The 27578-nt window shown below is 39.8% G+C and overlaps 1 protein-coding gene across 1 annotated transcript; it reads right to left on the bottom strand.

Moving 5' to 3' along the window:
• On the bottom strand, nucleotides 1–27578 carry LOC135768453 (uncharacterized). Its single transcript, XM_073814097.1, has 6 exons — nucleotides 27495–27578; nucleotides 25652–25764; nucleotides 15811–15873; nucleotides 15073–15648; nucleotides 4761–5464; nucleotides 1–63 (listed from the first exon to the last, which is right to left on the bottom strand). Exons 2-6 carry the CDS (start codon nucleotides 25671–25673, stop codon nucleotides 1–3), a joined length of 1428 nt encoding a protein of 475 aa, XP_073670198.1. The 5' UTR covers nucleotides 25674–25764; nucleotides 27495–27578.

The raw sequence follows: 27578 nt of genomic DNA, 5'->3' as shown, positions 1-27578 counted from the left end.
TCACTGGCCTTCCCAAAAAATTTTAGACAGCTCCAGCTCATTCAGAATGCTGCTGCCAGGATTCTGAGCAGAACCAGAAAATATGAACACATCACACCAGTCCTCAGGTCGCTACACTTTTAAAGTATTATTAATGGTATATAAATCACTCAGTGGACTAGGCCCTCAATACATTGCTGATATGCTCATTGAATATAAACCCATCAGATCACTCAGATCTTTAGGATCACATCAGCTAGAAATACCAAGGGTTTACTCAAAGCAAGAAGAGTCAGCTTTTAGCTATTATGCCAGTCGCAGCTGGAACCAGCTTCCAAAAGAGATCACATGTGCTCCAACAGTACTCACATTCAAATCCAGACTCAAAACACATCTGTTTAGCTATGCATTTACTGAATGAGCACTATGCTGCGTCCGAACTGATTGCACTATATTATATATGCACTATTTTAATTATTTTTTATTTCTCTTGTTTTATTCTCATTTTTAACTGTTTTATACTTTTATTCCTGTTTTATTCTTTTTCACACATTTAAACAGTTTTTATTAAAATCACATTTATTTTCTTTTAATTGATATTTTAAATTCATGTATCTTTGATTTTTGTTTTCTCATTTCTATGTAAAGCACTTTGAATGACCTCTGTGTATGAAATGTGCTATACAAATAAACTTGCCTTGCCTTGCCTAAAACAAACGTTTGTCTTTATAAAAGTTTGCATTTCATAAAGTTAATTGAGTAGTCTCGCATGATTTTTGGTTGGAGGGATTCAGAAAAGGTCCCGTGATTTCCGGTAAGGGAACATAGGGACCATCGATGCTCACTGGTTTTTGTGTTGCATGGTATTTTTAGGTAACTAACGTTTCAGTGCACTTGAAGGATTTTGCGATTGAGACAGCCCTTAAAATGGCCGACTTCCTAATCAGTGCCCTGACTACTGAACAAGGGAGCTGGGAGAGAGCTCAGCCCCTCTTTTGCACCTGCACTCACTCTTGTATAAAATAAATGTTTATATGATTGCAAAGTAAAATAAAGTTAAGGGGCGGTTTTCCGGACAGGGATTAGACTAGTCCTAGACTAAAATAAATGTAAGAGCTGTCCAAACTGAAAACAACTTGCACTGACATATCTTAAAATACATCAGTGCCCTTTGCTTTGCTTTAAAATGCACACAAGTAATGTTTTTAGTAAATCATGTTTGTTAAAACTAGTTATATTTCCTAATTAAACTAAGGCCTAGTCCTGGTTTAAACTAATCCCTGTAACCACCCCTATAATCTTTAAATATCATTTGTTGCCCTTTTTTAATGTGCCGCTCTGGTTAAACACTGGCCACTCCTTGGCCCTCCTAGTGAAATTTGTCTAGAACCGCCACTGTTTTGCAGGGTGACTGCTCACTGTAACTACCTGGTGGGTGGAGACCTAGGTAGTGGGGTGGGTGGGAAAATTCAAATGGAATGTGACGACAAGGCTAGTTACGTAACAACGGAGCTGATTTTGAAACCGTGCAATCTGAGACTCAAGGCAGAAGACATTCAGAAACCTGTATCTCACTCAAAACAGCATGGATGGAAGTTTGTATGGGTGTTGAAGCACCAGAGACACAAATGAACACCCCAAAAGCCAGAAAAAGTGAGTTTTTCATAATATGGGCACAAATATTAAAATAGGCCAACATATTTTGTTTTAAATAATTTAACAAGGTTTTAGAATATATTTTAGAGTAGTATGCCTTTTCCTTTAGGACATCCACAGTTCATTCTTTGTTCATTTTCTGTGTGCATCATTGTTGCATTTTTTTACACGCTTTTTTACGTTTCCATTCTGAATAAACAAACAGCACAGTTTACATGCTTCGTCCTTGTTGCATTAGTTCATTAAGATAATTCTGAACAGATTTCTGTAGTTTAAACAACTCTGAATAGTAGTTGAGAACATCACTGCGCACTATTAAAACATTGTCAGGTTTAAATTGGGCTCAGGCTCATAGGCCTACAGTTAATGTGTCGGTCGGGCTGGGCTCGGACACAACGTGCAGGAGCTTCGGTAGAGTCGGGCTTGGTTTTTTGCGCCCGATCTAAGCTCTAATGCAGATGATGTTGACCCTGCAAGTAAGCCTACGATGGCCCTTTATGGGCCCACTTAGGGCTATTCTAAGGGCCCGGCACAGGTTTGCTCATTGGCAAAACATTAGCAAAATCCCCAGAGTTAAATGAACACTGCTGGATGTATATATTGTCCCAATCTTACAGAGTGTTAAAAAGTAACACTGAAGCAGAATTAAAAGCTCTGTTATCCTCTTTCTCAACATCTCTGTCTGAAACCTAAAATTGCATTTCACATCTTACTTGTAGAGTCATTTTCTTAACTTATGTTAAGATGTTGGCTGTTTCATTTAAAGTCACCATTATTGTGATCAGTGGTTGTTTTATTTGGACTTTGACTCTTGACCGTTGGCTTAGTGTTTTCTGGCTGCTATATCTAAGTATGTTTAAAACACATGTTATAGCAAAGAAAACACAATTGTAATTGAATATTGATGGTTGATACATAAACAACATCAAACATAATCATTTAATAAACAGATATATTAATATAGTTTTCCCCCCTCATCAGAAGCATCATTTTCTGTTAATAATGAAATACTACAGTGTAAGGTCCAGAACTCTCATAGCAGTTTATTATTCTGAAGGATTTTGATAGTTTGCACATAAACATTAACCGCTGCACAATGTAGATGCACAGACATCAAGAATCAGAGTATGAATCTCAACAATGGTGACACAAAATGGTAAATAAAGGTCATTATTTATTCATGCCGCAGTGCATTCTGGGAGTCCTGGATAAGATTTGTAATTTGTTGATACCCAGCATGCATTGCAGCATGAAGCTTTTCATTTTATTGTCACCATCATTGTGATTCATACTCTGATTCTTGATATTTGTGTGTCTACACAACAAACCGGTTAATTTTCAGTGTCAGTGTTTCAAAATTCTTCAGAAAGACAAACTGCTAAGAGAGAGCTGGGTTTCATACTGTAGTATCACATTGTCAGAGAAAGATCCTTCTGATAAGTTAGCAAACAATAAATTAATACATACGTTTTTATTTGATGATATTTAGACTTTATTTACTGAACTGACCACCACCAAAGTATCGCACTCTGCTATAACAAACAAACAAACATGTCTTAAACACACAAAGTTATAGCAATCAAACGATTGAACAATGAAAGAGTCACGAGTCAAGTTTAACTAAATCAAACACTGATCACAATAAGGGTGACTTTAAATGAAACAAAATCTCAACCTAAAGTAAGAAAATGACTCTACAAGTAAGATGTAAAAATGCAATTGTAGGTTTCAGACAGAGATGGTGAGAGAGGATAACAGCGCTTTTAATTCTGCTTCATTGTTACTTTTTAACACTCTGTAAGATGGGACAATATATACATCCAGCAGTGTTCATTAAACTCTGGGGATTTCTCTATGTGAGGGCTTCCTGGGGGCTAAGTGAAGGCTGCCCATGCAGGGCCAGCGCTAAGGGGCCAACGTTTCTCCAGTGAGCAAACCTGTGCGGGGCCCTTAGGCTATGCCCATACAGGCCCATTGTAAGCTTACTTGCAGGGGATGCTGTAAAAGTTCCGAATATGCCTACCTGCAATACTGCAACATTGCCACCAGTGGCGCAAAAAGTGGGTAAATGTACAAAGTCAGATTGTTTTCCAAGTGTGAGTGGAAAACACATGAAATTTTAAGATTACACAAGTAATATTTTGATGTTGTAACCACCTTTTTGCGCTGGCGTTCTTCTTTGTCATCATTACCTTTTAAAGTATATTTGTATTTGTCCCCCTTCTTCAGGGTAGTACTTTAGAAACTTATTTTTGTCTTTCTTTAACTGTGCTTATTAATAACTTATGATTTCTTCTATCATATAATGCACAGGCGGAAATCGTGAAGGGGTCGGTAAAAGTAGAATTAAAAATGTGTATAATAAATAACATGATATATACTTGTATTAATGTTTGTGTAAGTACTAGTTAAACAATACAAAACAAATTAAATTGGGGCCAAAATAAATTTTCAACACTTTGACATTCAAAAAATCCGCTCCTCGCTCCTGGCAAAATCAAGCCACTCCACTCCTCGCTCCACTCCCACTCCGCACCGCTCACATACAGTACTCTTATCAACAGTTAAAATGACAAATTTTACCTCTTTGCAAAAGGAAAAACCACCAACAATCAAAAATGCATGATGATAAGGTATCATGGCTTTGCATAAAAAAAATCTTTATAATGGACGTCAATGGGGCAAAAACCACAAACAATATTTGAGGAAGAAAAAAATGTATCTGATGCTGCGCAAAAACAAAAAATGCATCAAAGCCGATGTTTTGAAAAAGGTAAAAAAAAAATCCAATCCACAATCACTTTTTATATTGAAAATCTGTGTTTTTGTGTTTTTTTCCTAGATCAGTGATACCACTTATGAACTTGGCAATTAAATAGTTAAAATCATGGGATTTTGTTAAGATTTGGTAGTTTGGAACAGTACAGAGGTCGAAAATTAGAAAAAAATATTAATCTGAATCATTTTTACAGCAGTTTAATTTAGTGGATTTAGAGAATGTTGTGGCCAAATTAAGATAAAAAACCTGAGTAGATGAAAACATCCCCAACAACACATAAGGGTTAAGAATTAAAGTGTTATGAAAATAAAAATCTACAGATCTTCAGTTTTATCTTGTCACCCACCTGTAAAGTACATAGTGACTGAGAGGTGATCTTCTTCTTCTCTTCTTTCTCTCTTTCATATTCCTCTGCTGTTCTTCTCTTTAGTTTTTCTTGTTGCATCTCTCTGAATATCTTAGATGAGTAGTAACTTCCTCCGTTTGCTTTCACCATGTCATCTATTTTCTCCAGTAGAAGAGAAACTTGTGTTTGATCTTCAGTCAGATTATTATTGAACACATGATATCTGTTTCCACACTCTTCTAGCAGGTTTCTTATCACAGATCCAGGTTTTCCCAAACACTCTTCGATAGTTTTGTTTCTCAGTTGATCTCCTCTTGTGAAGAGCACCATTGTGTACATTAAAGAGTTTTCACCAAACATCTCTTGAATGATCTTCAATGATCTTGACTCCTCATCAGTAAAACGTTGTGTTAAATTCAACACAATAATAAACACATGAGGTCCTGGCAGAATCATTGAGGTACAGTTCATCATTTCTCTCTTGATCTCTTCATGACTGCATTCAGTATCAAACAGTCCTGGAGTGTCGATCACAGTGATCAATCTGTTGTTGACTTCAGCTGTTTCTTTCTGACATTCGTTGGTCACTGATACAACAGATACTTCAGATATAAATGCTTGTCTGTTTAAGATTGTGTTTCCTGTGGCACTCTTTCCAACTCCAGTTTTACCCAGCAGCACAATCCTCACATCATCTCTCATCTCTGGATACAAATGATAGAAGACATTTTCTTTTTAATAGATTCTCCAAAGTGTGATATCAAGTCAGATTAAACTGTGTTTTTACAATGTTTATATTAGAGAAAAATGGGTTCAAGAGTTGTTATCTGTATGTCATCTTGTTTATCGCTATAAGATGATATAAATGGTAGAGTTGGGTGACTCGAACTTGGACTCGAGTCCGGACTCGAGTCCAATTTTGAATGAACTCGGACTTGTCACGCAGTCGGGTGAATTTGTACTCGGACTTGAACATTTTGGACTCGGAAAATTTCCCGAGTACAGTCGAGTCCACGTCATGTGTAACAATAAAACCAGCATAAACTTGAGAAGAGAAATTTCGGGAATGACAACCGCATTTAAATGCGGGAGTGAATCCCCTAAATGTTCGTTTCATGTCTGTATGGAACAAGACTCACTGCCGAAAATGTGATGATTGACACAGAAATAACCATAGCAACGTTCTCGCGTGCTTATTACTCACAGCTGTGACCAAAATAATCTAACAGCATTGTGTTTTGCAATAAACCTTCATCTTGGTGTTGTGTATTATAGGCTTCTTTTGTGAGGCTGCTTCAAAGCACACGGTCTTGCAGTGTTGCCAGGTCCTCGGCTTTTTTGTACGTAAGTACAGTTTTGGCGCTTAACCGTTTATGGCTTTTGGCTCATGAAGTGATCAAGTTTTTGGTGTTAATAAAGTTTGAAGGTGCCGGTCCCAATATTTTGATCTTTGAAGTAAAGCATTTAGATTTATTTAGTTTTATGTGAAACGTTTTTTTCGGACAATATTAAAAAGGAATTGCAAATGGTATTTGCAATTGCGTTTTCTACTTGTGGGTGTAAAAACTGTGACTTAATTCAAACGCTAATGCAAACTGTTTGCATTTCCGTTTACACGAACGTACAATATATGCCAAATTTCAAATGTAAAATCAAAGTCCATTTGCAACTGAATTTCCTATGTCTTTCGAGTTATGATCTTGCCATATTTCAATCTCAATTGCAATTCATCATTTGCTATTTCACTTCCTCTAGCGTCGCGTACGGATCTTGCCAAAACTCAAATGAAATCACAATCCACTTTGCATTTGCAATCTGTTTCGACCTCACTCTGACCGTCACTACGGTCCAATAGGATGATAACCTTCGTTCCGCCTTCTCTCGAGACCTTATGTAAACAAAGTCATGCCCATGACCCCGGAACGTCACGAGCTATAAAAGGCGCATTAAACTTCCGGCTCGTTCTCTTTACCTTTCTCGCCTTAGAGACCTGGTACAGGTAGGAAACAAATTAATATTTCATAATTCAATTCATCACCCAAGTGGTGCAGGTGCCTTGTGCCCCTGTGAATTGTGATGTCTATTTGTATATTTGTATTATCTGTACCAATCACTTAATTCATGCTGTTTGTACTTGAATTGTGATGTTTATTATTTGATATTTGTGGCTAGTTTTTACATACTAGCCATGCAATATTTTTAATACAAACACTCAATTTCTGATGTGTTTGAGTTGAGATAGTTGCATTGTATTATTCAGACATGTTGAGGCTACTTTATAAACATATTAGCCCTTCAATATCATGCATTATTTCTGTTTTTTTTCTCAGAGTATACATCATTAAAGTAGTATATATACTACATTTCAAAAGTTGGTGAGTATTATTTCCCTTTTGAGCCCTATATCACTGTTCGCAGTTGTTGGGGTATAATAAGGGCCTCTTAAGTACGTTCGCGTACAGGCCTTTTTTGACATTCGTGGGCTAGATACAACCTTTGCTGCTGTTCGCAGTCAGTGGGATTGTGTGTGGCCTTACCTGGTGTGAGCTTATCATGGCCTCTCATTGCTGCCGTCATTGCCAATCAGCAATGGACCCTCGAGATGGGCATAGGGAATGCCCTTCATGCCTGGGGATGGCACATTTAAGGGAGGATGTGGATAATCCCTGCAGTGCGGCTTGTGATCTGCCCAGAGAGGAACGAATTCACCGTGCTAAGGGAGCAGGCAGTGCTGTACCTGAGCACAGTAAGGAGAGGGAACGCTCATCAGACAGGCATAGTCGTAAGCGTCCTCATAAGCACTCACATGATCGCCATAAACCGCATAAATCAAGACATGAGAAAGTGGTGGATGTGGCTAAACGCCCAGCTCCTGCTCCACCAGCAGAGAGTGGCAACACAGACACTCAACTAGAGATCCTGGCTGCTATTCAGAGTTTAGTGCAGAGGATGGACCGAATTGAAGCTCGTCACTCAGCTTCACCATCACTACCTCCTGGTCAGGAATACGTTCCTCCACCTGCACAGCAAGGTAATCCTGAAACTGACGCAGAGGAGGCTGATGTATTATCTCTTCTTGCTCCCTGCTCGCTGGTTGATGATGCACAGCAGGCAGAAGGAGAGAGCCAAGGAGAGGGACCCCATTCAGATTCTGCCGAGGTGGATGGCGAATCAACGGGAAGAGAAGATTTTCCAGCAAATACTCTTGTTGCTACAGTAATTAGTGCAGCAAAAATTCTTTGTTTGCAGCCTTCTGTGCCTGACCCAGCTACTGTCGGGGGTATCTGGGAAGGTATACCTCAGACTAATTTCCATCTTGCATTCCAGTAGCAGATGATTATACCTCAATGTTGAGGACAGCATGGAAGAAACCATCTCAAAAGCCCCAATTCAATGCAGGCTGCAGACGTTTGGCCAATGCCAGTTACCCAAAAGATACGGGATTGGGGGACATGCCACCAGTAGAACAGGAAATCCTGGACAACTTTGGGACCAGCCTATGCATCTGCTAACCCTCGCTCTCCCAAAAAGGAGTGTGCGAAAACTGACCATCTGATCTCACGATCCTTTAATGCCACTGCACGTGCAGCTCGTACAGGCAATGCTTTGGCTATCCTCTTGGCAGCCTTACGGAAAACAGTAAGTGCAGATGACCAGGATTCTAGGAACCTTGTTGATTCTGCTCTGGCGGCTCACTCACAATTGACACGTGATGTGGGGGAGGCAATGTCTTCAGCTGTTTTATGTCGTAGACAGGTATGGCTGGCACAAACTTCTTTGCCAGAGACCATAAGAAGCGAACTGATGAATTTGCCAGTAGTTCCCGGTCACGTTTTTAATTCAGATTCCCAGGAGGTGCTGGATAGGGCTGAGCGCTCCATCACAACAAGAGAAGCGGTCCAGCGAGCTTGTCGTAAACCAGCTCCAGTCTTTAGACCGAGGTCGAGAGAAACACAAAGGCCGCAGCAACCTGCTTTGTCTAGACACACAAGTGGCAATCCTGTTAGCGTTCCGGGGCAGAGCTTTCATGGCCAAAGACAAAATCCTGCCCCGTATCCCCAGAGGAGATTTCAGTCCCGTGGGGGAGCTCATCAGAGAGGTTCACGAAAGGGTGCAGGACGTAATGGTGGACCTGCATAGGGGTCAGGGGCTGACCGTCGACTGTTCCTCTCAACTTTCACGGGCCAGTTGGGAGAGAGTGGTCTCAGACCAGTGGGTTTTATCCACAATAACTCACGGGTATCGGCTACAGTTTCGACGGCGCCCCCCCATTTTCAAGGGTCAGAATGACCACTGTCAAGGACCCACTATTGGAGCCCGTATTGAGGGAAGAGGTACAAGCACTTTTGCAAAAAGGAGCAATCGCAAAAGTGCCCTTCAACGCACAACAGACTGGGTTTTATTCAACCTATTTCATAATTCCAAAAAAAGACGGGGGTCATCGCCCCATTCTGGATCTCAGGCACCTCAACCAGTACTTAAAAATTCTTCCATTCAAGATGATTCATACAAAGATGGTAATGCAGGCCATAGGTGCAGGAGAATGGTTCATATCCCTGGATTTAAAGGATGCATATTTCCATATTCCAATTTGTCCAGAGCACAGGCCTTTTCTCCGCTTTGCTTTTCAAAACCAGGCTTTTCAGTTCCAGGTTCTACCATTCGGCCTGTCTTTGGCACCAAGAGTCTTTACTCGGGTGATCTCAGCCGCCCTAGCCCCCCTTCAGCTGCGCGGTATCAAAATCCTGCCATATCTGGACGATTGGTTAATTTGTGCTCCTTCTCGAGAGCAGGGGATCAGGAACACAGAGGAGGTACTAGCTCACATTCAGTTCCTGGGGTTCACAGTGAACTGGGAAAAGAGCAGCCTCAGCAGCAGGTGAAATTCCTAGGGCTATATTTCAACTCTATAACAATGAAAGCATGTCTCACTCCCCAGAGAATAGACAGCCTACAGAAAGCATTACGTCACTTCCAGAAAGGGAAGCTTGTAACCGCTCACAGAGTTCAGAAGCTTGTAGGACTGTTGGCGGCAGCATCAGTGGTGATTCCCTTAGGCCTACTAAGGACACGCCTGATACAGAGATGGTTAAATTCTTTTCATCTTCATCCAAAGAAGGACAGAAGAAGGAGGCTGCTGGTGACAAAGGCCTGCATGCGGGCCTTACTTCATTGGAGGGACAAGGACTTTCTCTGCAGGGGAACCCCACTGGGCAATCTTCCTCACAGAAGATCAGTGGTGACAACAGATGCATCACTGACAGGCTGGGGAGCTGTTTGGGAAGGCAGGTCGGTAAGGGGCAAATGGGATCACCCTTGGTCATCAGAACACATAAATGTGCTCGAATTGAGAGCTGTTCATCTCGCTCTTCAGGGTCTGTTACCATTTCTACGCCACAAGCATGTGCTAGTGAGAACGGACAGCACCTCAGTAGTTTACCACATAAATCACCAAGGAGGGACAAGGTCACTACGCTGTCTCCAGGTAGCAACGAACCTACTGACATGGTCATGGCCGCAGCTGTCCTCACTGAGAGCAATACACATCCCGGGTGTGACAAACAGACCAGCCGACATTCTGTCCAGAACAGGGCCTCTCCCAGGAGAGTGGCGGTTGAACACGGAGGTAATAGCCCAAATTTGGACAATATGGGACAGCTCACGTAGATCTCTTTGCCTCCAGGGAGACAACCCATTGCCAGGGATGGTACTCCCCCACGGTACAAGAGGGCAGTTTAGGCCTGGATGCACTATCACAAGAGTGGCCGACAGGCTTATTATATGCTTTTCCCCCCTTTCCTCTGATTTGCCAAGTCCTCCAGAGGATCAGGGAGAGTCATTGCACAGTTCTACTAGTTGCTCCACGGTGGCCGGGAAGACCATGGTTCCCAGACCTAGTTCAGCTGATTCAGGGTTCCCTGTGGCAACTGCCATCATGAGCGGATCTCCTATCCCAAATATGCGGGCAGATTTGGCATCCAAACCCGATGGCACTACAATTGTGGGTATGGCCTCTGCAGAGTCCATCCCTCAACAACTAGATGAAACGGTACACGAGACACTGAATAAGGCCAGAGCTCCATCTAGTCGGGCTAATTACTCCATAAGGTGGAGAATTTTTTCTGAATGGTGTGTAGGCATAAATGTTGACCCAGTAACTTGCTCTGTGCCACTTGTCCTTAGATTCCTACAGGCTCAACTGGATCAAGGCAAAGCAGCCAGTACAATCAGGGTTTATGCTTCATCTATTTCAGCATATCATGGGGGAGTGGATGGCCAACCAATAGGCCGACATCCCTTGGTAGGTCAGTTCCTGAAGGGAGCTTGCCGCTTATGTCCAAACCGCTCTTTGCGGGTACCCAATTGGGATTTGCCTTTTGTACTAGACTCTCTCACTAGGCCCCCATACGAGCCTATGGCTGATACAGATTTAGAAGCTTTGTCTCTCAAGACCGCTTTTCTTTTGGCTATATGCTCCGCTAAAAGGGTAGGAGAATTGTGTGCGCTATCTATTAGTGATGACTGTTTATGCTGGAGGCCGGATGGCTCAGGGGTGACGCTCTGGCCCAACCCGGCCTTTTTACCTAAAGTACTTAATCCTCAGTTCAGGAATCAGGTTCTGGAGGTATTTCAATTTCAACCCCCTTCACAGGCAGATCAGCAGAACTTGCTCACCCTGTGTCCAGTAAGGGCATTGCGCTCTTATGTGAAATTTACTCAGACCCTGAGGAAGTCTCATTCTCAGCTTTTTGTTTGCTATGGAAAGGTTAGATTGGGGTTGCCACTTTCGAAGCAACGTTTGTCACATTGGTTGGTTAAGGTTATTTCCCAGGCTTATAAGGGAAAGGGGTTACCAGTCCCTATGGGAACACGATCCCACTCAACCAGAAGTGTAGCTACCTCATGGGCTGCACTTAAAGGAGTTCCAGTGGGGGAGATTTGTGCTGCAGCATCATGGTTTTGTTTGGCAAAATTTTACAGAGTTGACGTAACTGCCAATACGCCTGTCAGCACTGCAGTTTTGATGTCTGTTGCCCAGCGAGGTTTGAATAATTCGGAGTCTGTAGTTCCTCGCGACCCTGTTGACATGAGTCATCCTATTGGACCGTAGTGACGGTCAGAGTGAGGTCGAAACAGATCGTAAGTTATGAATATAACTATGGATCTGTGAGACCGAAGGATGACCGTCACTGTCCCTGTCACTCGGAACACTGGGCGTTCAAGGTAAGAGAACGAGCCGGAAGTTCAATGCGCCTTTTATAGAGCGTGACGTTCCGCTTCCGGGGTCATGGGCATGACTTTGTTTACATAAGGTCTCGAGAGAAGGCGGAACGAAGGTTATCATCCTATTGGACCGTAGTGACGGTCATCCTTCGGTCTCACAGATCCATAGTTATATTCATAACTTAAGTTTCCAATGCCTGTACTTATACCTGTCAATCACAGTGTTGGGGGTGGGGTTATATTATAGGGCGTGTTTGTATTTGGAAGCGACGTCACTCACAGTCGACCACGCTTCACTACGCTTAAACGGCCACAAGGGGGAGCACAAGAAAAACTGATATGATAACGCAGAAATTTTTTATACATTAAATTATATATTACCTCAGTTATATTGCAGCAATTATTAATCAAATAAGCTTAAGCACTGTTTATTAACTTGCATAAACGTGCATTAACTTGCTAGTAAAGAAGTTATAAGATGCCATTTGAAAGCATTTTAATGAAAAAAAACCAGATCTCATTCTGTGTTAATCAGATGTGATATCAGCTAGTGAAGTATCAAGTAAATGTGGGTACATTACTTTAATTCATGCTAATAACATTTTCATAGTGATTGGTTATGGAAGGGCGGGGATGACTGGCTTCTAATGCGTTTTAACTGAGAACAAAAACCACACGCATCTTGCGTTCTCTGTCAATAAATAACATCTTTTTTCAGGGTTCTAGAGCATCAGTCCATAGATTTCTCTCACCCTCTCCAGAAATATCGCATTTGCAGCTTTTATCCTGTTTCCCCACGACGATTAATGACGAGAAACATCTCATGCTGCACCTGACCCTTACGAAAATTAACCATGGTTTTACTACAGTTAAAAACATGATTTGACAGCCATGTTTTTTTTTAAATCATCGATAGTAATCAATACACCAAAAACCATGGTTACTACACTTTTACCACAATAAAACCATGGTTAATTTTCATAAGGGGAACTTTGGGACCGCTCGTCTCCCGACTCGCTGTCACTCGTTGCTGACTCCGTTGAGCCACCGACCACTTTATGATTTGTTTTGTCAGACAGATTAACATTTTATATTGTTTTACTAGAAATACCAAGGTTACAAAATCTTTGTTAACCTTTTGAAGAAAATTAGGTTATATGATATTTTGATACATAATAGACAGCATTACTTTTATAATATATTTAGTCAATAAGTCAGCTTAATGTTCATATATTATTTTTCTGAATAGGCATTTAGCATACTTTATTGACTGATAAAATAATACCTTTCTAATAAAACACAAGTGTTTAAAATAATACACTTATGATACACTTCTAATAATACACTTATAGCGTTTGACATGAGAAAGATCATATCAAAACATTCTGCCATATTATTACTGACAAAATCAATTGAAGGTCAATAATCAATTAATGAAGATGCGTTCCTTTAATTCATAAAACTCATACTTTTGAAACGGTGCTTATCTGGTTAATAATTGCTGCAATATAACTGAGGTAATATTTAATTTTATGTATAAAAAATGTTCTGCGTTATCATTTTAACTTTTCTTGTGCTCCCCCTTGTGGCCGTTTAAGCGCAGTGAAGCGTGGTCGACTGTGAGTGACGTCGCTTCCAAACACGCCCTATAATATAACCCCACCCCCAACACTGTGATTGACAAGTTTAAGTACAGGCATTGGAAACGCAAAAGGAAAGAAGATTGCGATTTCATTTGAGTTTTGACAAGATCCGTACGCGACGCTAGAGGAAGTGAAATAGCAAATGATGAGATTGAAATATGGCAGGATCATAACTCGAAAGACATAGGAAATTCAATTGCAAATGGACTTTAATTTTTCCTTTGAAATTTGGCATATATTGTACGTTCGCGTAAACGGAAATGCAAACAGTTTGCATTAGCGTTTGAATTAAGTCACAGTTTTACACCCACAAGTAGGAAACGCAATTGCAAATACCATTTGCAATTCCTTTTTAATATTGTCCGCAAAAACGTTCCATAGTTTTATTATTGGATTTTTCTTGTTCGCTGTTTTTTTTTAGTGCAAGATCAGGCAACACTAGTCAGCAAAGCTCGTGCCTCTGTCATTTTCTGAACCGCACATACAGAACACTTTTTACCCCTTCTAGGAATTTATTTTTTTAGAAGAGAGATCTGTTTATGGTGCACGTTTAAACACTTGATTAACTACTAGATAGTCCTGTTATTTTACTGCAACACACTGGCAGGCAGCACCCAGTCGCATCAGAAGTGCAGACAAACACACACATCAATGCGTGGCTACCACAATGTCCTCTAAGTCAGCAATAATTTGTTTTGCTTATGAAAATCATAAAGAATTTATTTGCAAGACATCTAGTAAAAAGAAGATACCTCTATATCCCTTTCTTTTCTTTGAAATCATTTTTGATAGGAAACTAGTGGCAACAAATGGCAATGACAAGATGCAATAGAGGTATTTTTATTACATTTTTATATTGCCATTGGTTTAATGGGTTAAAAGGTTAAAGTATTGATAGAAAGTAACAATTTACAATACAAATTTTGTATCGTTTTTCAATTTTATTACTTTATGGACTCGGGCGGACTCGACTTGGACTCGGCCTTTAAGAACTCGGACCCTTTTGGACTCGGATTTGGACTCGGACTTGATGTTTAATGACTTGGTCTTGACTCATACTCGACAAAGGTGGACTCGGACCCAACTCTAATAAATGGAGTGCATTTATATAGCGCTTTCATAGACCAATGGCCATCCAAAGCGCTTTACATATTGCCTCACATTCACCCATTCACTCAAACATTCATACACCGACGGCGGTGTCAGCCATGCAAGGCTTTATCCAGATGGTCGGGAGCAGCTGGGGTTAGGTGTCTTGCTCAAGAACACCTCAACACTTGGTCCGGTGGAGCCGGGGATTGAACCACCAACCTTCTGATTTATAGACAACCTACATGGACCACTGTCGCCCCCCATATAGGTGCATTGGTTATCTCTCTCAATCATAACAATATAAGTAATTATTAATATTTGTAAAAAGTAAAATACTGGACGTTCACACTCACCTCTTTCATCTGTCTGCTGCTTCATTGTGAAACTCTGTGCATCTTTATATACATCACAAATCAGATAACGGCCATCATTTGATTTGACAATGTCTCTAAATGTCTCTATGAGCTGAGCAGCAGTGCTGTCTTTCTTCAGTCTGTAGTGTCTATTGAAGCATTTTTTTATAATTTCCTTTATGTTGTCATTGACTTCAGTTTGTTCCTCAGTGTATGAGTCGTGTGTTGTGAGCACCAGTGTGTGTTGATAAACACTATCAGAGAAAGAGTTGAGGATCATGTCCACATGCTCTTGATCTTCTCTTGAACAATCATCAGGTTTAAAGATGATAAGTATGAGATGAGGTCCTGGATGAGACAGATCCACACACTCTCTCACTGTCTGTATGATCTGATGATATGAGAGGTTCAGCTGGAGCAGATGAGGACAGTTGATGATCATCATGTCTTTTCCTCTGACTCTCTCAATCTGATGATCATCTGGAGGAGCTTCACTATCAAACGCTGATCTTCCCAACATGAAGTTTCCCACTCGACTGTTTGTTGACACATCTTTTCCCAGCAGAATAATACTCACTACAATAAAAAAATCACTTTTAACCACGCTATAGTAAAAAAATCACACAATTAATGTAACGTGTTATGAAAGCTGTAATGTTTATTAAACTAAATCTTGCAGGAGATGCCTTCATGTTTAGTGATTTCACCTGTCTGTTTTTCCTATACAGAGAAACTTACTGACAGGAGGTTCAAGGTCTTTGCTGCGTCTTCTCCTGCGAACAGGATTGTGAAGAGCAGACTCTGCAGTAAACAAAAAACATTACACTTATATTAAACTCTGAGATTTATAAGAGTAAGACATATAAATAGAAATAAACATTAGCTTTTTTACATGCTGTCTTAACTGGTAATTTGCAGTTAAGAGATCATGTATAAAAAAGTTTTTTTTAATTACTGGTAAATCAGTGCTGGCAATTTACCAGTAAGAGAAGTTATAGGATTACCAGTAATTTGTTGGTGCAATGCTACGTGTGAACAGATAATATTTCTGTGTTCCAGACAACTCAGGTTTAGTATATTTCCAACCTCAACTTGTCTGAAATGGCACTCTTTTAATGTTAGTAAAACACATTAGGGCCTCCTGTTCGTGTACAAAAACGGTCACTAAATTAAATGGCTGTAAAGATTTATCAGATAATTTTTTTTATAATTTTTTTTTCGTAAATCTGTTAATCAAACTCAGTACTTGTCAAAACTACAAAATGTTTACAAAATTTCCATGATTTTAACTCTTTAATTGCCAAGTTCATAAGTGGTGTCACTGATTTGGTTGTGGCCAAATTAAGACATAAAAAACAAAAATGGCCTCAACAACCCATAAGGATTAACATAACGTCGCTGTCCGATGAAAACCATTTTGCAGATTTTGAGATCTTTTGACGGATTGAATGTCCAGGTTCATTTCCGTATACAGTATGCTTCACATATCTAAATGGCCAATGAAAAGTTCTGAAATCACGTCATCTGATTTTCACGTTTATCCATTTGATGTCAAAGCTGTCAATCAGCAAAGAGCTATCAGCACTGCATAGCCGAATAAACATAGCCTGGTGAATAGGCTTGTTTGAGATGCAGCTTGCCTTGCCTGAAATTCAGATGAGAGCAGACGGCTGCAGTGAGGGGAGGTGTGAAAAAAGAACTTTTAAGTCAGACACTTCACCAATCTCGCAGTCCAGTCGACTACAAACGTCAGCATAGGCAGAGATCACGTTCTCGTATTTTATCGCGGATTAAATAGATGCAACTTAAATACCAATAAATTAATTTACATAAAGATGTTTATAAAGGAGAATCAACGAAGGTGAACTGTTCGTTACTGGAAAAGGTTACTTAGTAAATGTTGGGATGAATAAATCTAAGTCTAGTGGTAATACAAATTCGTTTCTGTTGTGTGAAATTTAACTTAAACAGCTCACAGTACAAATAATTCAACACCAATACAAAAGTTTACAGGAATTCATTAAAAATATAAATGTCATAGTAAAGAACAATTGAACTAATATAAAAACTACTACAGGAATTAGAGTTTTTAGAATTAAGAAGTCATCAGCTGACATCCCCAGGCCAATGAGCATTAAGCTGTGTCGTCAGCAAGTCTTTTCCCATCGTGCTTTTCGTCAACGCAGTCGGTGGAGAGCTACTGCGCTCGGCTGTAGAATCCGACGAGCCCGCCTCTCCATCGCGAGAGTTATTTTGCACACGTCAGCATGATATCAGAGCAAGTCGGACGTAAGTCGGACACTTTTCTAACCGACATGCATCTTGCGCTGATCACCGGTGACCAAACAAAGTATCTGTCCATGTCAGTGTACTGATTCATTTTCCCTTCATAGTTTGCAAAGCGTATTTAATAAACTAAGACGTAGGCTATTTAACTCTTTCCCCGCCATTGACGAGATATCTCGTCAATCAAGAGAAAACGCTTCCCCGCCAATGACGAGTATTTCCGTCTTTCCGCAATACCGTTTTTATCCACTAGGTGGCGCCCTTCTGCAACTTTTTAAACTCGGAAGTATTGACCTATGGCAAGCTGCTGCATGTCCGTGTCTGTTTTAAAGATCGCTCTGAATGGGATCTCTATGAAAAGTCCGTCACAAAAATGGAATTATCTCTGCTTTTTGCTCAAAATGTGGTGTTTTTGCAGAAACCTACCCATATTCAAAAGCTGATTACAAAAGAACTACTCAAGGTAGGATGAAACGCTTTTTTTTGTTTGAAAGCAGAGGGTCTGTTCTTTGGTGTATTGTATGTTTATATGTTTGAAGAAGAACATTTTCTGGAAGGCATTAAACTTTTGTGAAAATCATGAAAAACGCTGGCGCTGGCTGGCAACTTGTTAAAAAAAACGCTGGCGGTGAAAGAGTTAATAAACTGAGCGTATTTATCTGTCAATATGAAACACGACTTGGCCATTTTAATTACTGATTGGAAATGTGTGAAATATGTGTGAAATGTTTTGGTGTTGCTGAACCATTTGTAACATTAATGTTTCAGTGTTACCAAATACTTTAAATGTTATTTAATCCAGTCATGAATATAATCCATATAATCCAGTTTTGAGGTAGAAACTATACTAAAACTGAAATCATAGTAGTCATTATCGAGATCATTATTATTTATTTATTTATTTATGCAATATTTTGTTGTTTTGCAAATATATATAGCACCGTATTTACTAGGGATGCACAATCTTGATTTTTCATGGCTGATTTTCTTAACAAGCAAATTGGACGATTCCGATCCGATTTCCGATTTTTTTTCTTATCAAGCAACAAACAAGAAAGAATGAAAGTATACATAAACAATATGTTTATTTAGTATTTAACAGGCTAAACTTGGTTTAGCTATTGAAAACAATAACTGTAACCATCTAAAATTAACATCAGTAACCAGGGCCGGATTATCCAATGGGCATTATGGGCACGTGCCCAGGGGCCCACGCGCAGTCAGGGCCCAAGCGACAGGAGAAAATAAAATGTAAAATCTAATTGTTAATTATTTAGATTAACTATTTAAGCGCAAACAATCCCGCGCTGAATCGAGCAGACTGTGGGTGGCAGTAGTCTTCATAGTTTAAGTTAGGAATGAGTGAGAAAAGCAGCAGTGCACAGTTGATTTATCAGACAATCCATTACTTTTCTTCATTTATCCTGAATATGTGAATGTCCTGTAAATGGAATTAAAGTAAGGAAGTTGTGTCAATATATTTAATCTTTTGTTTAAAAAAGAATTAGGCCTAAGAGAAGTGCCCTTTTTTCACTTGAGCATCTGCCCCCTGTGCAGGTCTCTGTGCAGGTCCCTGCTTGCAACAAAAATATCTACATGTATTGATATTGTCCTACAGGTAGTGATCACCTGCTGTAATGTGTCAGTGTAAATCCTGTAAAAGTAGAGGTGTTTCTAACAAAAAGAACCATATAATATATATAATATATATAGCGTACAGCGTCAGTTCAGGCAGGCCACGTAGTCAAGCGATGCTATCAGCTGATTGTCAAACCTAAACCCAGCCTATCAGCTGATCCGATTCCTATGCATCAATTGGTCCCTTTCAAACAGGGCGCCCTATTTAAATGGATTTTCAGTCTGTCTGCTTGGCTGCTTTCACTGCTTTGCTTGCAAAAGCGCAGTTTCTTGCAACATGATTATACGCTTTTATTTTGCTGTAACGTTACTCACCCAACTGCTGACCATGTCTGCCGCCGCAAATGATAACGTTACAGATCCGTGGCAAATTGAATTCATCGAAGAATCCCAGCATCAAATAAGTCAAGCGGAGGAAGCCATTAATGACGAAAGCAATGCTTCTGTCCGCCGGAGCTCTCGCCTGGCAAGTAAATCATCTTGTAGTCCTCCCAGCATCATTGACTGGCCGCTGCCGAAATTACTGGAAACCTTATACAGACACGACATCCCGGCACCAACTGGAGCTTCGCATAAGGAACTTTTTGCTTTGCTTTGTGAAAAAATTGACGTTCCAGCAGCAGATATTCCTCCTCCTCCTCCATTCTCCGGCAAGAAACAGACGCAGAAGAGAAAGAATCTAGAACCGGCTTCCACTTCGGCTGATGTTGCACCCAAGCGGGCAGGCGGATCCGACGTCTCAACCCGAGCAATCTACTCTTCTTCAGTCCAAAACAACGACCCAGTGTTGTCAGCTTTGTCCAGCATTCAGTCTTCGCTCTCCAACATGAATTCCAGAATTCAAGCTCTTGAGTCCGGTTCAAGATCTAAGGCCTCGGCAAACTTTTCCATTTCTGGTCCGTCTTGCGATAACTCCTCATCGAACACGGCGCGGCAGCCCGTGTTTACTCCGCAGCAGAATGATGACGTCATCAATTCAGTGACTATACCACGAAGAACTATGGGAAGTGCAGTTCCCGTGACTACAGGCTCTCCATTCTTTCCGCCGGCTGCTGCGATTTCTCATCAGTTGAGAAGCCAAATCATCGCAGGTAATGATGTCAACCTTGTCAAAATATTATTGTGCTCCGAAATGAGTGAGAAGCGTGTTGTTGATTGCGGCGATGTGTCTGTTATGCTTAAAGATAGCGACCCCCGACTTTCAAAAATGTTAACGTTAGCTGAGTTTAATGTGGCATTTGGGGTTTACAGAGACGTCATCTGCGAAATGTATCCGTCTCGTAGAGCCGAGCTTGACACTTATTTAGCAATCATTTCTGACTTGGCTTTGACCTATGGAGGAACTCTCTTCTATGAATATCATAAATCATTCTCTGCAAAAGCTGCAATGTTCATTCAACGGTTCAATCAAAGGTTGGACTGGTCTGTAGTTGACTTAACCCTCATAAGCAGACATTTCACTGGTCATCAAGCTCTTTCCTGCTCGATCTGTGGCTCTCATTCTCACACCCTCAATCTATGCCCCAAATCTGCGTCTCCTCCATCTAAGTCTGGTTTTCAAACTGTTGACTCTAAGGTGACACCATTTGCTACTCCCTTATGTTATAATTTTAATGAAAATGTTTGCAAATTCTATAATTGTAAATATGTTCATGCTTGTAGTTACTGCGGGGACGGCCACCCAAAATCTGTGTGCCCAAGACGAACCCGCTTTATGAGAAAGGACAAAAAGAAATAAAGCCATCAACCCCAGTCAATGTTCCAAAGCTGGGACAGGCACTGAGAAATCATCCTAACCGCTGCTTTGTCAATTATTTAATAACCGGACTTATCCAAGGGTTTTTTGCAGGATTGTCTTGGTTGCCTAATCAGTCTTTTTTCTGTAATAATTTGCTTTCTGCTGTTAAAGAACCTGAAATTGTCGATTCCTTGTTGGAAAAGGAAGTTAAGAAAGGATTTCTTATTGGGCCTTTTGATAAATCCCCTTTCTCAATTTGTCGGATTAATCCTATAGGGATAGCTACTCGGAAATATTCAGGAAAGAAGCGCTTAATTTTTGATTTGTCCGCCCCTCATAATGATGCTGCTCAAAGTATTAATAGTCTTATTCCTCTAGCTCCATTTTCTCTGTTTTACGCAACCATTGATGACGCAATTAAAATCATTAAAAAAGCAGGTAGGGGTGCATGGCTCGCAAAGGCAGATATTTCAGACGCCTTTAAAGTTATGCCTTTGCATCCATCGCAGTGGCATTTATTTGGCATTAAATGGAGGGAAAAATTTTATTTTTCGGTCAGGCTCACTTTTGGCTGTCGCAGTAGTCCAAAAATTTTTGATACACTATCAGAGGCGCTATGTTGGATTCTCCTAAATAACTGCAAATTACCGCATGTGCTCCATCTTTTAGACGATTTTCTGCTAGTGGATTATAAAAACTCAAAGCCAGAAAGATGCATTTCGGCGTTAAAATACACTTTCGCCGATTTAGGTGTTCCCCTTTCTGAGGAAAAAACTTTAGGCCCACTCAAAGTTATCGAGTTTTTAGGCATTACATTAGATTCGAATCTAATGCAAGCCTCGTTGCCCCTTGAGAAATTAAAACGCATTCGTGAAATCATGAGAAATGCTCAGAGTTCCGTTTCTTTTTCAAAAAGAGATTTGCTTTCTTTACTAGGCCATCTTAATTTTGCGATGCGTATTATTCCCCAAGGCAGGTCTTTCATTGCCAGACTCCTCGATCTTTCCAAATCTGTCAAAGATCTTAAGGACATAGTTACCTTAGACGCAGGCTCCAGATCAGATCTCAGTTTCTGGTCTTTGCTCCTTGAAAATTGGAATGGCATTTCTTTTTTTTATCATGATGATCTGGAGTCTTCTTCAGCCCTTGAATTGTATACAGATGCTGCGCCTTCTGTCGGTTTTGGGGGGGTTTTCAATGGTCAGTGGTTTGCTAGCAAATGGCCAAAGGAGCTGCTTTCCATGCCGGATAATAACATGTCCACTGCTCTGTTGGAATTATATCCCATAGTGATAGCTTGTATTCTGTGGGGGAAACAATGGTCTAGAAAACAAATTCTGTTTTTTTGTGACAATGAGGCAACTGTTAATATTATTAACAAAGGTCGCTCATCAGTTCCGTTTATCAACAGATTCGTCAGGCGCCTTACTTGGTTATCTGTCATGGATAATTTCATTTTTCGAGCTGCTCATATTCCAGGTTTAAACAATCAAATTGCTGATTCCCTTTCTCGATTTGAATTTCAGAAATTCCACCTCCTGTGTTCGGATTCAGCGCCAGCCAGCTTGGTTTGCCCTCTTTTCAGCCAAACGGTTCTAGATTAGACATGACCCTTCAATCTTATTTGCATTCAGCAGCCAAGTACATGCGTAGTGGTTTAGCAAAATCAACATTAAAAATGTATGACTCTGCTTGGTCTCATTTTAGTTCTTTCTGTGCAACTTTCACTGTAGATGTACTTCCTGTCAATGTTTCATATGTTAGTGCTTTTATAGTCCACTGTTTTGAGTCTCGTAAAATGCAGCCTTCATCCATCAAGAGTATGATCGCCGGCATTCAGTTCCATCTGCGCTGCTTGGATCCATCCACCATCAGCTTGTTAAAAAATCCTTCAATTCGTCTCCTGCTCAATGGACTTAAAAAAGAGAAACCTAAAGGCAATGATCATCGTCTCCCTCTCACACTTCCACTTTTAAAAAAATTAATATCACGTCTGAGAGAGGGATGCTTTGGGATCTATTCTGATATTATGTTGGAATCTGTTTTGCTTACGGCTTTCTATGGTTTTCTCAGAGGTGGCGAGTTTTCAACACGCACAGATTCTTTTAATCCGTCACATGATCTCACAATATCTGATGTTTCAATATTTTCTCACCACTTCACCATATTTCTAAAGCACTCAAAAACTGATCGGGATGGGGAAGGATCTTTTGTTTTTGTGTCTGAAACTAACTCTGCTTTTTGTCCCCTGTCGTCTATGTTGGCTTATCTGAGGTGTCGTCCACAAGCTTGTCTGGAGGACCCATTATTTACAACAGAGGAGGGAAAGCCCATGTCCAGAGCCTGGTTTGCATCCCGTTTCCGCCTGCTTTGTCAATTCTGCGGGCTACCCCCAGAGTGTTATTCGGCCCATTCGCTGCGCATAGGGGCTGCTACAACTGCAGCTTCCTCTACTCCCGTTTCTACCCTAAAAGCTATGGGAAGATGGTCTTCGGCAGCTTATGAACGGTACCTCCGGCCAGATACTCGAGCCATCCTTGAGGCTCAGAAAGCTATGAGTAATGATTGTGATATGTAGTTAAAATAAATATCGCTTCAGTAATTTATTGCTTACTTTTTATTTATTTATTTATTTTTTTTTTTTTTAATCCTCTGCTGGCTCTTCGATAGCAGGAAGGGCCAGGGATGATTGCCTGGTATGGTCTGTTTGGGGGGGAATTTTGCTGCTATCCCAGTTTATATGGGAGATTGTCCCCAGAAGCTGCTGCTGTTCCCTGACTAGCTTTCATGGAGCTCATGAAAAGGTTGGGGAATTCAGAACAGAGCCATACCGCCAAATGTAATTTTAACATCTTGCAAATAAACATTTTAAATGGCAAAGATTTGTTTTATTTTTTGACTCAAGTGGTCCTGACTGAAATATAGCGTACAGCGTCAGTTCAGGCAGGCCACGTAGTCAAGCGATGCTATCAGCTGATTGTCAAACCTAAACCCAGCCTATCAGCTGATCCGATTCCTATGCATCAATTGGTCCCTTTCAAACAGGGCGCCCTATTTAAATGGATTTTCAGTCTGTCTGCTTGGCTGCTTTCACTGCTTTGCTGCAACCCACCTCCTCCCCTAGCTCCTCCTTTAAACTCTGTTTAACTTAATCAGTTTCATTTCATTGTCACTGATGCACGCTCTGTTCTAATTGGGGGGGAATTTTGCTGCTATCCCAGTTTATATGGGAGATTGTCCCCAGAAGCTGCTGCTGTTCCCTGACTAGCTTTCATGGAGCTCATGAAAAGGTTGGGGAATTCAGAACAGAGCCATACCGCCAAATGTAATTTTAACATCTTGCAAATAAACATTTTAAATGGCAAAGATTTGTTTTATTTTTTGACTCAAGTGGTCCTGACTGAAATATATTATATATATATAGTTTGATTGTGTGCGTGGGGGGCCTACAGGAAATTGTGCCCTGGGGCCTCCGAATTCTTAATCTGGGCCTGGCAGTAACTGTGCAGTAGGCTACGTTCAATACAAACATAAGTGGTTAAATGAGACCATAACATGGATGGTTGAGTGAGGGTTGAAGGTCTTGCCTGTTTTGCATTATCAACAGACTTTTGATACTTATTGTGTTCTATCAGTTGATGAACTTAAATGTCTGATCAAGTTTGTTGTGGTGAATGCAGGGCTCTCAAGTTTTATTTAAAAGTTTGGAGTGAGATACTATCTGTTAAGGGAGAGACCCCTCTGCCCCACCAAATTCTCAAGTTTTTGCTAGCAGTTCAATGTTACCTATTATTCATAACTGACCAGCAAAAATATAAATTATAACAATTGGTAAGTCTGATAAAAGACAAATTTATCCAAATTAAATAAATTGTTCTACATATTAAAAAAATACAAATGTATCAAAATTAAAATTAAATCTGTATTATATACAGTAGGATTGCAGAACTTGCCATCAGCGTGTATTTTAAGCTGTGTTTAAGAGAGAGAGGGTTACCTGTTCAGTACTACATGGCAATAATAATGAAATACATCTCTGGTCCTTTCATTAATCTCTACGTTAGTTTCAGGTAAGCTAAAGCGTCTGATTGCAAAGCAGTTGGAGAGTTTTTTTAATAAATCAAGCATGATTTAACACGTATTTGGCTATATTCAAGAAACCTGCGTTATTTACCACATTAATCAGATCTTGCTCTTCTAACTTTCGTTCTGTGAGCGCCCCGCGTATCCAAGTAAACGACAAAAGAGGAGCGCGAGAAAACCTCAACACAGCTATGAACTCGACAGAGAATTTCCCTGCGCCTCGTCCATTAATTGTATATAGCAGGAAAAGTTATCAGTCTCTTAAATACAAAAAGTACAAGGTGTGAGTGTGTGAACTGACTGAAATGCGTGTATCTCACAGTGAATGCGTGAGACTTGAGAGCCCTGCGAATGTACTGTTGTTTCTCCGTGATTAACTTGTCCTTGCAATCTTAATGTCCTGCGCACAGATTTCGAAATGCTTTTACACAAAATACATGTTTGCGAATGATAAAAATGTAGTTTGTGCACGCGGGTCGAAAAAATACAAAAGGCCGGTTCCGATTTATGGCCGGTCAACCGGTGCATCCCTAGTAGCTATTTACTTCATAGCCCATGTCTTTGTGAAGTCTTATGTTTTAACTGTTGCGACTACCTACAGTTCAGTTTGAAGTCACCTTGTCTGTTGAAGAGCAACTACACGATAGAAGTGTCATCGGTTAGATAACTTCTGCTTTCTGAAAGAGTTGATATTGGTACTGATGTGTCAATGATATCTTGCTCGTAAAAAGAAGTAACGTCCCACGTGTGTGAACAGCAGCACATTTTTATATTTACTGGTTAAGTTATTCTGGTAAATGTGTTGTAAAAGAGGCTATTGTCTGTGTTTCTCACCTGTGCTGTCAGTGGTAGACATGATCCTGTTCACATTCTCTTTACTTATTCCTCAGATGATCTTTTAGCCAGAATAAAACTTCTCTTCCATCCAAACATTTGTTTCTCCCCTACTAACATATTATAAAATTTGTTATAAAAAAGGTTAAGGAAGTTTTATTTAACAGTTCAAAAGATTATATTTCCCAGTAAACTCAAATACTGATGAAGTACATACATAAATTAAGGTCTTGCGTTGATTTAAGTACAGTATACAATATAAAGTAATGTTTGTAACCAAACATTCATCTCTACATGCAGAATTTGTTTAATAACTCAATTTATTTTGTTTATGCGATTTCACTGTTTGCAGCATACCATGTAAAAATGCCTATAAGGATTCTTGTGGTGCGGGATTAAATTTAAGAGTATAAATACGATAGTGGTCGGAACTCTGGTCTTGGGTCTTCCCTGACGGGAACGGGCGGTCTGGCTTGTGTTTCCCGATAAAATTGAACTTAGCACTTAAGAGCGCTTTCTGCGAGCAACTTAATGAACGTTAGTTATTTTTTCACGCGCATTTTCCCAAAATAACTTTTTCCCAAAAATGTCGCAGAATGACTCTTAAGTGTAGCACACGCTTGTTAAAAGTTTAGCCGAATGATCTTCACCCAATGTGCAAGTAATAATATTGTTAATAATATTGTTTCATATCGTTCAATGACTAATTGCACGTTTTAATAATTTATGCCATGTGAAATCATCTTTTCCATATTTAGTTTTTATATATATATTAAGCACAACCTCATTATTAACTTCACATTAAAAGAATGAATTATAAGAGCTTAACTTGTTTGACTCTGTGGACCCTGTACCGGGTCCAGAATTACACTGTAAAAAAATTCCGTAGAAATTACAATGTTATTGCAGCCGGGTTGCCGGTAATTTACCGTAGATTTACATTTATGTTATTTACTGGCAAGAGTTTGTTCAAAGTTAAATAAATTTTAAATATTAACAAGTCTTTATCTTTACAGAATAAAACTATACAATAACCGCCTCATGCAAAGCATTCTGGGAACCAGAAATCATCATCAACCTTTTTCTGTTTTTTGCTTCAGATTTTGTTTCCCAGAATGTTTTGCTTGATGCTGTTTTTTTAGTTTTACTCTGTAAAGACAAAGACTTGTAAATGTTTAATGTTCATTTAACTTTGAACAAACTCTTGCCAGTAAATAACAAAAATTTAAATCTACGGTAAATTACCGGCAACCCAGCTGCAATTCTATGGAATATTTTTTACAGTGATATCTTATTTTGACTTAATATAAAATATTCCTTTTTAATGGTCTGTCATGGACCCAGTACCACATATGAGATACTGTTTGAAAGCTTAGAGTCTCTACTTTCTGCAGATATGCATCACTTTGAGATATCTTTTACTGTAAGAAAGTTATTTACACTTAATTTACACTATCACCCCCCCGACAATTTATTGTATGATTTATTATTCACATATTTCATATTTTTCAAGTATGACAAACATGGGCAAGTTTTATATCAAATGAAAGCTCTCATTCTCAGGGATAAGGCTACAGCGTTATTTTTGCTCTATTATTAATAATACAATGTCTCTGCATATCTTTAGTCTTCTCACGTATTGCCTTCTACATTTAAAACAATAGAAGACCGTTACACAGACCGCACAGTTCAGAACAAAAGCAGAAATGAAAGTGAAACTGTCTAATGTTACTTAGGTGCATTCATAAATCTTTTACATTTATAACTAAACTTATTATTTATTGTTGTGATAATAATTCACACACACAGAAATATTACAGACATAAAGAGTATTTGGAAATACCTGTGTGTTAAGATTGCATCATGTTTAGATGAGTCTTCATACTGTATCAGGAAGAGATCTGAGTTTGGTAGGAAGTCACATGAC

The sequence above is a fragment of the Paramisgurnus dabryanus genome, chromosome 3, assembly GCF_030506205.2.
Source record: "Paramisgurnus dabryanus chromosome 3, PD_genome_1.1, whole genome shotgun sequence".
Classification (NCBI taxonomy): domain Eukaryota; kingdom Metazoa; phylum Chordata; class Actinopteri; order Cypriniformes; family Cobitidae; genus Paramisgurnus; species Paramisgurnus dabryanus.
The sequence above is the reverse complement of the archived record's forward strand: the minus strand, read 5'-3'. Positions and strand labels throughout refer to the sequence as shown.